Genomic DNA, 14,681 nt, shown 5'->3' with positions numbered 1-14,681 from the left:
GGAGGAGGTTGTGTATGACATAGGGAGAGTTAGGAGAGGATGGTGTGGGTGTGGGTGTGGGTGTGGGTGTGGGTGTGGGCGGGAAACAAGGCCTTGTGTTGCGTTATGTTATTCAATTATATGCATCCTTCCCTCCGCTCGCTGCCTCGGGCCCACGTCTTCCTTTTCTTTTTCTTTTTCTTTTTCTTTTTTTTTTTTTAATTTTTGGCGCGCAATTGCATTTTTCCTTTGCCATTGCCATTGCCTTTGCCTTTGCATTTGTAGCGAAGCGACAACCTGCTCTGCTCACGGATCTCCATTCCCCGATTTGCGGGTCACCATTTTAGTCCCCATTCCCATTCCCATTTATTATTATTCTTTTCTCTTTCTTTTCATCTCATCCCATCTTTACTTTATTTTCATGTAATTCCCTTTTCTTTTTTTAATTTAATATATAAATTCAAATTTAACCCTCCATTTTCATTCATATACCTCATTCTCATCTTTTATTTTATTCTTTCAAATACTAATTAATAACAATCTTTACCCCTTATTTTTATACTAAACATTAAATTTTATGATTTTTTTAAATAACAAAAATATATTTATCAGTACCATGTTCTATCCATAATTTTAATAATTGCTTCTATTTTATTCTAATTATTGAACTCATTCCTAACATTTCTTCCTCTCCCCCTCAGTTTTAAATACTTTTCTTTTATCCTTTTATAAATTTGTCTAATTTTGCCTTCTTTTCTATAGACACTATTGTCGAAATAATTCTTTCACCCAACATGGCAAACTATAACAAATCGATTACCTTTTTTTTTTGTGAGATGTTGCACCCTAAAAAATAAGGTATGATATATTTGAAGATATAAGAGGAAATTCTACCGATAGAAGGATTGAGTCACCCAACTTCTAAGTAAGTAAGGAAATGTAAAGTAGTCTCTCTCCCTAGTAAGTGATAATTCAATACTAAAAAAAATATTTGGACTTCATGATTTAAGTAGCAAAATATATACGACCCTACACCACAAAATCACAACGTGCAATTTTAAATTTGCTATTTTGCATGGATGTATCTATCTAAACTACAAAATTTATCAACAATGTACATTTGGGGTTAAACCCTCTCCAAGTTTTGACATCTATGTTTGTATCTAAAATATTAACAATGTTTTTTCATACACTTCTTAATTTTAAGTCAGGCTGCATGCAATAATTGATTAGTTTGGTACTCTATAGCTAACATGCTCTGTGAACTTATAACGTTTATATCATTTTAGAATAAATCTTGAAATGCTATCTACTCGAATGATATGTATGAAGATGGATATTTCTTTGTAGTTTGAACATAAGTCAAACGAAAAGGAAAAGTTGACAAATAAGCAGTGGTTTAAATTTGAAAGATGCGTGTTGGAAGGTTGCAAAGGGTTTTGTGTGTTTTTGCAGCATATGAACAGGAAAGGTCAAATTTGTTGACCAACATGTGGAAAGAGAAGAGGACGAGAGGGGATGGCGAAGGCAACGCAGTGAGCGGGCAACCTCTCTGTCCAATTTTTCTTTTTTAATTGAAAAAAAGAAAAAACACGTTTTCTTCATTCCTTGTTAGCTATGAGCCATTGACCAATCCAACAAATCCAAATCGAAATATACCAGCAACTGCAGCTGCTTCCTTAACCTCCAATTCCATAATAACTATCTAATTTATATTTCTATTGCTCAATCTCCTACCATGGTATCTCATCCTCATTTTTATACTTATATACGAGGTAGGTTGAAACTGATTAAAGAAAAAACAATGAAAACTTACAAAATTTAGCTCCACCATAATAGATTAGATATAAAATCATATATATATATAGTATAGATATAAAGTGAAGATGAAATTAGGATCTAGACACGTAGGGTTGTGCAGAAAGCAGAAAGCGAAGATGATCATTCCAGTGCGTTGCTTCACTTGCGGAAAGGTAAGCCATGGACAACTATATTCAGTATTGAGTTAAATTTTCTTCTCAGAATTCAATTTTCCCGTTTTCTCTATCCATTCTATGTGCCACTGTTTTTGGGTTCTTGCCTACCCAACACCCCCAAAGTTTTCATTTACTCTCAACTCTTGAACCCTTCGGTTTATATTTTTTTCAGGTGATTGGAAACAAGTGGGATCGTTAACTTGATCTTCTACAGGCCGATTATTTAGAAGGGTAAGGGAGTGCAACGCTTTACTTCATTTACATTTTGAATTCCGTCTTGGTTTTTTCCAACAGTTAAAAGTATACCTTTTTTACCTTGCGTTGTAGAAAAGATCCTAATGCTTTTATTTTCCCCGTATTAGGGATGCACTTGATGCACTGGATCTGGTTCGCTACTGCTGTAGACGAATGCTCATGACTCATGTTGACCTTTTCTGCTTGTTCATGTGCTGTGATGTGAAGGAGTCGGTATTGGCGTTTACTTAAAGAGAAGATTCAGCGCATGACTCGAGTTGAGCAGATTTATACGAACATCTTTCAAGTGTTTACTAGTTTTTAGGAGTTACATATCAGAACTGCGTACTATCATAATGTTGAAAGTTCGTTAGAAAGAAAGGATGTAGTTAGTATGCTGGAAGGATTTCCGTTCTCGTAACTAATTGCCTTTGTGAAATGCTCTGTCTATACCTGCACTATCGATAACAAATTAATACAACTATCATCAGATGTTTATATAGCGTCATTTGTTCAGTTCTAAGTGCTTATGGTTTTCTGTTTCTCATTGTTGATTAATGGATGTGAAAGTCATTTGACAAAACCATAAAGAATGCTTTGTTATCTTCCTACATGCTCAAAGCTTAAAAGTGCCTTAGCTTGACCTGCATATTGTCTCCCCTATTCTTTTGACACAGGAATTATTTTGAACCTTTTCTTTGATCTGCAATATATTTCACGGGCTGCTGCCTGCTTAGAAATATGAAACGAGTTAGACCGACTAAGTCTTACAGCCGCTTTTTCAGGTTTTGTTGTTCGATATGATGTTTGACCTGGAAATTATCTCTAGACTACCCTTTGAAGGATGTCTTCAGGAGAGACTATTGTTCTTTATCTTTTTTCTTTTAAATAGAAATGGATGGTGGGGGATTTGAACTAGGACTTGTTGGTCTTTAATTCATATAGACATTAGTTGAGTGAAGATCTTGCTGGCAAAGACTATTATCCCTGTGTTTGACATTCTGTATATTGCATGTTTTGGGTGATAACTTCTGTCATCTGCAGTAGCCTATCATTGATAGTGTTCCGTTGTTCACTACTGAAACAAAAGGATTTGTTTTGTAATTGTTTTTAGTCGGTAGAACAGGGTTTTCATTTATCAGAATAAAATTGTAACGGCATAGAATTTAAATGATCTTCCGGAATCGAAGTAGTACTGAATAGTGACATACGAGGGAGTTGCCATTTTATGTTTTTATGCGATCTTTAGTTCAACTTAGAATATATGGCAACAGCAAGCAGTAGCGGACGTAGAAAATATATTGACGGGAGCTAAAAGGAAAATATGAAAAATAAACTGTACAGGAAGGGGGCTAACAATCAGACTAACCACTAAGCTAATAATAAATATTAATAATTAAGTAGTTTTCTTTATATATAATATAAAACGATAAAGTTGAGGGAGGCTCGCCCCGGGTCCTATGCTAAATTCGCAGGTGAAAGGTATAACTGAAAATTACTAAAACATGGTACACCTATTTGAAAGTTTTCAACCATAACATTATGGACTAAAACATATGTTATAGCGAAAAAAATTCTCTTCCAGGATCTAGGTTATTGTTCATATTGCCCTTTCTGCTCAACATTCATCAAAATGTTCATAATCCCAAATCCAGTTGACCCACTTCAAGATTACCAAAATGGTGAGGCATTAAGACATGGATTTAGAGGAAGGGAGAGTGTATAGTCTTGAGATTCAAATTTGATGAGAATGTCCTGGGAACAACAAAGGAGAAGGTACTCCTTTGAAATCGTCTGCATAGCACCTGCTGCTGAGTAGTTTAACTTTTCTATGACTATGAGTGTGAGAAAAGGTTGGGCTTTGAAAGAAACGAGAAAATGTTAGTCACAGTCAAGAATGTGGTGTGGGTCGCATCATATAAAAACCACACCACCATTGACATGCATTCAGTAATATAATTGAAGATCAAACATCTCTAATTCTTCGGATCATGAGGTTTTCCAGTTAATTGCTCTGTTATTTCACGTTAACTACTGTCCAATAAAGAAAGTAAGTTATACTTGCAGTACTCAATATGTTGATTGTTACTTGTTGACCCTTCAAGTTATCCACCTATAGCATATAGCCTGTACCTTGCTTTTTAATTCCATATTATTAAAAAAGGAAGAAAAAATTATCAGCTCCATTCCATTCCATTTCATATGTATGTTAAATGAGGAGACAACGTGGCTTATGACTATACACTAAAAACTTATTTATCGTAAGCCTCACAATTGAATCACGGCATGCATATGATTATGTTTCTGTATGTTACTAGTGGAGCAGCTACGTACCTTCTCTCTCAATATTATTGTGGGCAATTTACTTTGACATAAAGTATAATAAATAATGGGATCTGCAACATCACTTCAATTTCAATTTCACCTATATCAATAATCTATAGTACTGTTGTAATTTGAATGCCACTTGGAATACAGTAGATGAATAATGAGTTATTGGCAGTGACATGAATTTAAAGAGGTTGTTCATTGTTGGGGCCAAGCAAGGGGTGGAGAGATTTGTCAAAATCAGTCACACCGTTAGTAAAAATACATATATACATATACATATATATTTGCAATAACCATCCATTCCGTTCTGCAACTTTCTTATCTGTTTAGAGATGGGTTTTGGATTGCTTGTGCTGTTTTGGCCCTTCACTTGGATATCTGTGGATAATATTTCTTCCTTCCTTTTCTTTCATTCTTGTTCCCATTTTTTTTTTTTTTTTTTTTTTTGCTATAAAAAGCTCACAAATATCTTCTTCTGATCTTTGGCGCTTATGAGGGCTTTTGATTTGTTATCTTCTCTGTTTTTTCAGCAATATTTCGTCCTTTGGTTTTCGCCGAATGTACTTAACATTATTCTATTTGGGTTTTTGTCCAAATATTCTAGCTAATTTCTAAATATAGGTATACATAAAATAGATAAATCATAGTATGTACCGCCCTAACAGACACCACTTTCTTCCTTGTTTTCATTGCCAACCCCATGCCTATATCCGGATGGTACTGCTTTTGTCTTTCTTTCACTAATTGTAATAGTTAAAATCTTGGCTTTTCCTTTTTTATCATTTCAATTAATTTTGCAGGTCCAGCATCTGATAGAGAGATGCTTGCTGCTTCATATGAGTCGAGATGAGTGCGTAAAGGCATTGGCTCACCATGCAAATATCCGTCCTCTCATTACACTTACAGGTCCATACATTACAAATAATCCTTTTTTAACTTTGTGAATCAGATTTAATTTATTATTCAATTGTCTAAATTAAGGTTTTATGGGGTTTTTTCATTTGAGCTGCCAGTGTGGAAGGAGCTCCAGAAAGAGAACTCCGACTTCTTCCGAGCATATTTCCATACCATTTCTCCCAATCCATTCCTCGGTATAATCCCTCATCCTACGTCTACTTCAAAATAAATAAATAATGTCATTTGATCGTGACGGCCTTAATTTACCTATATGATCCTTTCATTTAATTCCTATTTAGCTTAATTAATTATTCACCCTACACACAAACCTACTGCACTATTTTTAAATGCTTAAACTCTTCAGTTTGGTATAAGAAAAAAACATTGCAGATTTTATTCTATAAGAATATGTTTTAATTTTAAGAATCGACATCTATATATTTCTTTGTTTCTTAGTTAAATATTGGTTATTTCTTTGTTTCTTAGTTAAATATTTGGGTCCATTTACAGCCAAATTCACAGGGAGTGAGCGGAGCATCGTCAGAAGACAATATCTCTACCGGAGGTGACCCGTTAATAATTTGTAATACCAATATATATATATATATGATGATGATGATGATGATTAATTAATTCAAGCCTAGTTGTTTCTTGATCAAGTAAGCTCTTTTATTATTATTATTTATTTGTTTTGGAACAAAGTATATATATATAGATAGATAGAGAGAGAGAGAGAGAGAGAGAGAGAGAGAGAGAGAGAGAGGAAAGTCTGAATGCTAAATGTAAATCCTGTTTACTCAACCGATTACATTTTTTTGTTTACCAAATTGATAAAAGGGATATCCTTGCAGTGCAGTCTCCAGTATCACTCTCTGGTCCATGTGCATATGCAGTAATAATTTTTTTTAAAAAAAGAAATGTTAACACAATATCATATTTTCTCGTAGCTTTTCAGTTTGGTTGTTGATCTTAAAAGGAGCTAAAATATATTGTCTTTAATATTTATCCCTGTTGGACTTGGAACATTGTTGAATTGGTTAATGAATAGAGCGATTTCACAAATTTGCAACCCGAGAGGGAGTGAAGCATTAGGAGACTCATTTTATGTGGACTGCAATGTTGGGCCCTTTTATGGGCCGCCTGAGACTAATTTTATACACCAAACCTGTATTTTGCCATTTATTTGAGTCTAACATTCAATATGGTTATGCCTCATATACATGGTTGTTTGCTACTCAAGTTTTGTCTTATATATGTATTTTATTCCATCTTAAACTCTAATACAATCCATTAAGTTGTTATATAACTTAAATTCATAATGTAATCTGGTTTTATTTATTTTTACCATTTTCTATATTTCATAACATTATTTCAATACTGCTCAACAATCTCTCCTTTTGTATAATTTTTGTTTCCATGTTATTTTTAATTTATTTTGAAGGATGAATTTAGCCTATGAGTTTTAATGATTACATCCAGACAATATTTTAACTTTATAGTATTTTATTTATGGTTCTAAAATTTTGAAATTTTGATTCTCTTGCCGTTATGTTTATTAATAATACTACGATTATTGAAACTTAGGTTAAGTAAGATGAGCTTTTTTTTTTTCTTCTTCCAAAAAAAGAAACTTATCTACAGTGATGAAGGACAAAACAAAGAAGGCAAATGGACAAAATAAATATAAAGTGTTCAAAATATCCTCTTTTGATCATACTAAACATATCAAACCCATTTAATAACCCATACTTACAGCTATTGGCTTTATAATATTTTATATTCACATCGAAAAAGAAAGAATTCTCAACTTAAAGCTTTGGAATGGCGTTTTGCAATAATAATATGCTAAGCATTGTTGATGTGAGGTTAAGACCTTCATTAGATATAGGACATTTATTCCTCTTAACATTATTATTATTTACCTCTTTTTTAAAAAAAAGAAAAAAATAAAAAGATTGGTTGATAATTAATTAAGGTCGAGTTTGGTTATATATGCATCTCATATAAGACAACAAAACGTTGGGAATAAAAATAGTAGAGATAATTATGAGTAGGTGGTAGTTAGAGAACTAAAAACTAAAATCATAATCAGTGTAAAAGTCGATATCTGAATGAGATGAGAGAAATTAAGCATATATATGTATGTATATAAAAATGATATATATAGGTTGAATCGAAAAGGAGGAAATAGAAGAAGATGGTCATGACTCATGAAAGGGGTTTTAATGAAAGTTGTTTTGTATGTCGTGATGCCTTTTAATTATATACACCAAGTTGTCAAGCTTTTTAATTAATGCACTCATTAAATAGAGAGTGCCCATGAATTTATTATTACTTTTTAAAATGGTAATACATCTTCCATCGATACCCTATTAACAGCATCTTTTTCAATTTTTCAAACTCGGTTTTGTTATGTGCTGTCTTTAATTTTTATTTATGATCAACCAATCTTTTCAATTTTTGTATCTCTCAATATTTAATTTCGGACTTTATAATAATAATAATAATAATAATAATAATAATAATATATTCCCTTTTTAAAGAAGAAATTATGTCCTCTTAACTTATACCCCCTAGTTGAATAAATATTATCATTTATTTAGGAATTATAAACTTTACTTTTCTCTCCCAACTTTATTTTCTTTTTCTCTAATTAATATTATTGTCTGTAATGTTATACACATCTTGTCTTTCAATTCTTCCCTCTCTAAAACATTTCTCTTTGTCTCTACAAAATCTATCTCTAGGGTCAAAAAAGATATAACTATATATTATTCTCATCTCTCTATTATTTTATTTTCAAGTTTTAATTTAATTTCTTTCCATAGCTTTTTAGAAAACATCGATCAAAACACACCATGTTTGTAGCATGTCTCTTAATTTAGTTTTTATTTTACTGCATATCCTTTCATTTGGAATTTTATTTAATACAACAATCACGGATGATGGAGATTAGAATGTTGAAGTTAATTAAAAGACCACATCACTTGTTTTTGATCAGCTAAAATCATTTTCATAATTTGACATTTTAGTATTAATATGGTGGAACCAGTTGAATAATAGGTGTGAGTTTTAGAGAAAAAAATTAGCAAAAAAGAAGTTATTTTGAAAAATATTAAAAAATTATTCCAGTGCCGCCGTTAAGGAGGGTCTCTGAATCCTTTTTTCTTCTTCTTTTTTTCTTTTAACGTTTTCTTTGTATTTTTTATATTTATTTCTATTTCAAAATACTAAATTAAGAATTAATGCTTTATAAGAAAAATATTAATTGTCTTTAATGTAGTAACTTTTTGCTTTTTTTTTTTTCCTTTTTCTTTCCGGTCCATTATTTTTCGATTCAACTTTCAATGGGTTAAATTCAGTTATTTTTTTATTCTTTTCATCTTTGTTTCATTCAAGTAGGGAATACTTTATTTGTCATGGTAAGCCATCAAGAAAAGAGAAGCACTAGTCTATAACTAAAGTTTTATATTGATTAAATAAAAGAATCGTTACGTATATAAGTATGAGTAACTGTCTCTATCAGTATAATGTCTTATGAACTATGAGAGTGTATATCTAAAATAAATAATATCATACCATTGTGGAGATATTTGAAGGATTATTTATCTTAAAAAGAATGAAAAATGTACACACTTGTAAATTACCACCAAATAAATATATGAATGATGGGAAAAGTAGAATATAGTTTGGAGATATATATATATATATATATATATATATATGCCTAAGCTTTGTTTGATTGAAAGCTAAAATTCAATACAAAAAATATAAATAAAAAATTAGAAGAAGAGAGAGAGAGGGAGGGAAGGGGGAGGGGCATTACATGAATTTTATTATTATATTAAATGAAAAGAAAAGGTGATAGAAAAAAGAGAGAGGGAGGGAGGGTGTTGGTGTCTTTATGTCAGGATGAAATTAATATCTTTCATTGTCGTTGGGCGCAGATCCAAAGCACAGGCAGTAAGGGAGTTTTTTTTTTCTTCTTCAATAACTTCTAAGAACCACACTTTGAACTCTGAAATCATAAATAACAAATAACAAATAAGAAAAAGAAAGACATTATTGAACTTTGAAAATTATCTCAAATCTCAATCTCAATCTCAGTGGCATCCGCCCATTTAATTACTGTAAACAATGAGAATAGAACTAATTATTCATAAATTCTGTATTTAAGTCTCATTCCATTTCAAGAAAATCGACTTCGATGTGGTCGTTGGCTTATTACCACCCCTATTTTTATTATTATTATTATTATTTTTTTAATTTTATTTACCTTTAATTAAATTCTAAATCATCATAATACACACACACACAAACACCAAACATAGTAGGGGACCGGAAATATATACTTGCCAATCCCATATATTTACTCTCTCAAATTTATTATTCAACATTAATGTTTTGTCTACTCATATATAATATATGATTAATCAATGAAGGTAGCTAATTTTAAATATAATTACCTGATTTAAGTTAATTAATATGACGCTCTCCCCCTTTGGCTACATTACGTTTTTCTTCCTCAGCATCATGTGATCAGCTCCTTCGGCATTGACTGGCGGAAGATGAGCCCACTGCACCTCCCAACACCAATAATAATATAAACTTGTTTCATTAGTATTTTACATCAAAATTAACTTACGCTTAAATATAGTAATATGTATATAACAACCACAGCTCTCTCTCTCTCTCTCATCAATGTCATCATGAATCCAACGATGTTACGCACATAAAGCTTACATTTTTTGCAGCTGTCTTGAATGCTTCTTTATGAGCCATCGCTGGATTCTCTGCCTTCAGCCTCCGAATCTCTTCCCTGCATTTTTTTTTACTTAATCTTTAATTTTTAATACAAATTATAATTATTTGCATGTGAAACCCCCATTCACACCCTTTCTTAATTAACTCTCCCTCTCTTACACGTAATTTAATTTGAATTTGAAGTTTAATCAACTATAAATATACATCTTACTTGATGAATTGGTTATAAGCTGACGGGGCTCGCTGTTTCTTCTCCGGGGCTAATTTTCACAGACAATTCGAAAAAAAAAACTCATGTACAATAATAAGAAAAAAAAGGAGAAGAATTTATAGACATAATGAAAGGGCCGGATTACGCTTGTTAACAACTGGAGTGGGTGGAATAATGATGACGTCATCATCTTCATGATTTTGAATAATGTTATGGTACGAGGTTAGGAGGTCGGACGACGATGATGTGTTGCTGAGGCTGTCCAAGCAGTAGTGTTTCTGGACGTTAAACTCTTGGCCAAAACCCTCCTTTGGCTGATAAAAAAAAAAAACAGTTTGTAATGATAATTTACAATTAGGAGTTCATGTACTGCTGACAGTGTGATTTCAAAACTAAAAATGTTTAGAGAGAAAAAAGAGGAACATAGGTGTAGATACCAAGTTATGAGAGAGGGAAGTGAGAAGATCAAAAGGGATAAAAGAGGGCTTAGCCATGTTGACAGAGAGAAGACCAGCACAGTTTCCGCATCTTACACTCACCACCATTGACAAGTTGCTGTATGGAACATTTACCTGTGCGTATAAAATAATACTTAACACTACTTCAATATATCTGAATTATAAATTAAAATCATCATCATCATCATCAAACAAAATCATATAATAATAATAATGAACACATACACACACACACACACACACACACATATATATACTCACTAATTTAATTACTACTTAAATAAGGCTTGCTGTTTTAATTATATGATATGATCTTAATTACGTACGTACCAATAATATGGTGCTACAAAGACCACATTGCACATAGCGAATCTGTTCAGAGGAATCGGCAAGGAGCTGCTCCACTGTCGACATATCAACACCTTCTTTTAATTTATTTCTAACACAAAACAGATAAAAGAGAGTGATGAATAAGACCTAACTATATATATATTTGTCTCTCAGGCTCACACCAATTTATATGCAAGTCCAATTTATATATACCTCTTTTTGCTTCCCTTTATTATCATATATAATATATCATCCTTCCCTTTCAATTAATGATTTCCCTTCTGTCGTTTTCTCACACTAAGATTCTTTTTATATATATGATGTGTTATACTAAAATTAATCACAAATGTGTTTTTTTTATAATTTCTTTACGATGATGATTAGGTACATCATATATTATTTGCCTTTCATCTTTTTACACACAAATTTTATTTTTTAGTAATTTTTAATTTATTTTATACGGTAAAAAGAAGAGAAAAATACTAAAAATGCACCTAATATTTTTGCTTAATTTAAATAAAGTATATGGACTTTTTTTTATGTTAATTGAATCCTACTTCTAAAAGAAAATAAATTAGATACAAAACCCAAGACTCCACACTGATAATAATTTACCATATTTATTTTTATTTTTTTGAACTTTTGTTCCATTTCATCCTTGAATTTTAAAAGGGTATATTTTAAATTTATAAATTTTGGACGTTATTATAGCTTTCATCACGCGTTAGTATATTTGATATTATCACAATTTAAAACTACGTGGGCTTGAAATCAACGTTGATATATCAAATGAAAAAAATAAATAAATAAAAAAGAAATACATCAATGATCGTTTTTGTAAATTATTTTTTGAAAAAATTAAAGGAGTTAAGTAAAAGGAAATTGAAAGTTTTCGATCAATGTTAAGGGACGAAAAGGACTGTATTAAAAGTCAAAGAAACAGAATGAAAAAACTTGAAAGTTGAATTAACTTTTGGTAGTGCATCCATGAAGGGAAGTACAATATGGTGACTATTTTTCGCCCTTTTTTTCCTATAATCTTTCTATCTCATTTACCAACATTTCATTTGAGTAGAATTCAGAACAGACAAGATTATGTGAGGGTTTCTTAGGCTTAGTTAAAAGTGGGTACTTAAGGGCCCGTTTGGTAATGTTCCTATTCTCTGTTTCTTGTTTCTTGTTTCTTGTTCCCTGTTTCCTGTTTCTTCTTTTTTTAGAACAAGAAACAGTAATGCGTTTGATAACTGTTTCTATTTCTTGTTTCTTGAAAAAAAGAAACAGAAACAAAAAAAGTGTTTGATAACTGTTTCTTGTTTATTGATTTTCTTCTAGATTTATTTTTTATTTTTCACATCTACTTCAATTAAACATTAAACAAAAATATAGGTCTATCCATCAAACATAACAAATAAAATTATCAAAAGTTTATTCATTTAATACGAAGAAGTATCAATGCACGAATAAAAATAATAACATAAACATAAAAATTATATTTATCCTTCAAATGTTACCAAATTTGATTGGAAATATCATCTCTTACTCAGGCAATTTCTCTTTTTAATCCATCAATTTCTACAATCCCATCGTTATTTCGTGACATCTAGAATTTAATATTAATTTTAAAGTAAGTTATTATGTCTTCAATATTCAGAATTGAAAGAAACAAAACAAAATTTCACCTTTAACTCTTAACCTATGATGCTTTAGAGAAAAACCCACAACGAAAATCAAGATTTGCACAAAGAGGAAGATGAAAATTATGGATCCGACGAAGAGGAACAATCTTCTTCGAGTACCAAGGACTCATAAGAAATAATTAAAAAGATTTACTTGATTGAAAATTTACTACCTAAATATTATATTATAATATTATTTGAATAAATTTTTGTAAAGGATTTATTACATTTTATTATGATAAATAAATGTATATTCGGGATTAACCCATCAATTAGATAGATCTAAAATAAAATAAAAAAAGAAATAAAACGATAAAAATAGATAATAACAATACATACATATCAACATTTTCTGCCTAGTTTATTTAACTTAAGAGACTCATTAATCTTTCCCTAAAATAAAGTGAAAAAGATGTACGAATTGTTACTTGGATTTACAATTATTCATTACAGACAAACATACGAAAAAATGAGGTTAAAAGAAATACATAATATGTTACATATGTAATTTGATTCTTTGTTAATCAGATTCGGGCAGATATTCAAATTGATATCTTCCGTTATGGATTAACTCCTATCTACCCCCAATTAGATCGAGTAGATGCATCATAAATAAAAAAAGGATCCTACAGGGGGACTGGCTAGTTTCGGAGGTGCTAGACTATCTTGTATAAGGCGAAAGTCAAACAGATCTAGAGTAAACGATTGTTCCTACCTATTTTTTTTTATTTGACTCTAAATTTTAGTACCCTAAACCCTAAATAGGTCTTAAGTTTCTTAAGGCCATTAATTGAATTCCATTAGTGCCAAACTATGGATCCGACGAAGAGGAAGAGTTCGGGTTGTTGAGAAAGACGGTGAGAGGTGAAGAGGAAGACAGTGTGCAGAGAAAAACGATGAGTAAAAGAGGAAGATGATGATTATTTGGAGAAGACGATGGAGATAAAAGGAAAAGGAAACCAATAAAAATAATTGAAAAAAGAAAAATGAACCAATAAAAATAATTGAGAAAAAGGAAAAGGAAACCAATAAAAATAATTGAGAAACAGTCAAATGAAACCAATAAAAATAATTGAGAAAAAGGAAAATAAAAGAAATAAAAATAATTGAGAAAAATGAAAAGGAAACCAATAAAAATAATTGAGAAAAAGAAAAAAAGCCAATAAAAATAATTGAGAAAAATGAAAGAAAAAAAATAAAAATAATTGAGAAAAAGGAAAAGGAAACAAATAGAAATAAATTGAGAAAAAGGAAACCAATAGAAGCAATTGAGAAACGGAATAGAAGAAACTACTTTTTTTTTGTTCCCAATAATTCTTTATAAAATGAGAAACATTTCTACTTTTTTTGAGAACGAGAAACAAGGAACGTTATCAAACATTTCTGTTTCTTAAAAAATGGAAACAGAAACAAGAAACAGGGAACAAGAACGTTACCAAACGGGCCCTAAATGTATATGGTTATATATGTTGGGTGGAGGGAAAGCAAACCGCTGTTGAATGAATCAGAATTTAGTCATCATACTCGACATGAGGGGTTCCACATGCCTTGCATTTTGGTTATCACCTTAACTATCATTAGGAGAGACATTCTATCACTAAATAAATCAAACACTAATGATTGTGATCGATGAGAAAACATTTTCTACAATAAAATATATTTGTATTTGTTCTTTCATCTTACAAAATTATAAATTTAGTTTTCAATTTTTAAAATTTCTTAAAAGTTAAAATACACAACCACTGAACACAAGTTGAAAAAATTGATTCATTAGGCATAAAGCTTAAAAGCACACTTAAACAATCAATTCCTCAAAAAAATAATA

General features: G+C 30.9%; 2 protein-coding genes and 2 long non-coding RNA genes across 5 annotated transcripts; 2 read left to right on the top strand and 2 right to left on the bottom strand.

The window, feature by feature from the left end:
- Positions 1-1,492: 1,492 nt before the first annotated feature.
- Positions 1,493-2,691, top strand: LOC127148512 (uncharacterized). Its single transcript, XR_007819540.1, has 3 exons — positions 1,493-1,952; positions 2,128-2,186; positions 2,318-2,691. It is a non-coding gene; the product is annotated as an uncharacterized LOC127148512 (long non-coding RNA).
- Positions 2,692-3,576: 885 nt separating this feature from the next.
- Positions 3,577-4,688, bottom strand: LOC127148511 (uncharacterized). Its single transcript, XR_007819539.1, has 2 exons — positions 4,524-4,688; positions 3,577-4,048 (listed from the first exon to the last, which is right to left on the bottom strand). It is a non-coding gene; the product is annotated as an uncharacterized LOC127148511 (long non-coding RNA).
- Positions 4,689-4,816: 128 nt separating this feature from the next.
- LOC103487701 (uncharacterized) lies at positions 4,817-6,076 on the top strand. 2 transcript variants are annotated; one of them, XM_008446126.3, is made up of 4 exons: positions 4,817-5,237; positions 5,321-5,426; positions 5,534-5,611; positions 5,928-6,076. In XM_008446126.3, the coding sequence occupies exons 1-4, from the start codon at positions 5,169-5,171 to the stop codon at positions 5,984-5,986; spliced, it is 312 nt and encodes a 103-aa protein (XP_008444348.1). In that variant the 5' UTR covers positions 4,817-5,168; the 3' UTR covers positions 5,987-6,076. The 2 variants fall into 2 exon arrangements, with proteins under 2 accessions (XP_008444348.1, XP_050938451.1); XM_051082494.1 differs by having other exon boundaries at positions 4,837-5,237; positions 5,940-6,076.
- A 3,056-nt stretch (positions 6,077-9,132) lies between these two features.
- On the bottom strand, positions 9,133-11,326 carry LOC127148510 (axial regulator YABBY 4-like). Its single transcript, XM_051082493.1, has 7 exons — positions 11,181-11,326; positions 10,830-10,964; positions 10,538-10,706; positions 10,393-10,441; positions 10,161-10,236; positions 9,884-9,994; positions 9,133-9,435 (listed from the first exon to the last, which is right to left on the bottom strand). Exons 1-6 carry the CDS (start codon positions 11,262-11,264, stop codon positions 9,923-9,925), a joined length of 585 nt encoding a protein of 194 aa, XP_050938450.1. The 5' UTR covers positions 11,265-11,326; the 3' UTR covers positions 9,133-9,435; positions 9,884-9,922.
- Positions 11,327-14,681: the final 3,355 nt, after the last annotated feature.

This window comes from Cucumis melo, chromosome 3 (assembly GCF_025177605.1).
Source record: "Cucumis melo cultivar AY chromosome 3, USDA_Cmelo_AY_1.0, whole genome shotgun sequence".
Classification (NCBI taxonomy): Eukaryota; Viridiplantae; Streptophyta; class Magnoliopsida; order Cucurbitales; family Cucurbitaceae; genus Cucumis; species Cucumis melo.
This window is presented reverse-complemented; position numbering and strand designations above follow the sequence as displayed.

Bases quoted from the DNA above. Each gene is read 5' to 3' on its own strand.
- LOC127148510 (XM_051082493.1), bottom strand. From the start codon at position 11,264: ATGTCGACAGTGGAGCAGCTCCTTGCCGATTCCTCTGAACAGATTCGC. The intron at 10,707-10,829 runs GTATCTACACCT...TTTTTTTATCAG, and splicing joins CTTCCCTCTCTCATAACTTG to CCAAAGGAGGGTTTTGGCCA. The intron at 10,237-10,392 runs GTAAGATGTATA...AAAAAAATGCAG, and splicing joins GCTTATAACCAATTCATCAA to GGAAGAGATTCGGAGGCTGA.
- LOC103487701 (XM_008446126.3), top strand. From the start codon at position 5,169: ATGTACCGCCCTAACAGACACCACTTTCTTCCTTGTTTTCATTGCCAA. The intron at 5,238-5,320 runs GTACTGCTTTTG...TTAATTTTGCAG, and splicing joins CCCATGCCTATATCCGGATG to GTCCAGCATCTGATAGAGAG. The intron at 5,612-5,927 runs GTATAATCCCTC...GTCCATTTACAG, and splicing joins TTCTCCCAATCCATTCCTCG to CCAAATTCACAGGGAGTGAG.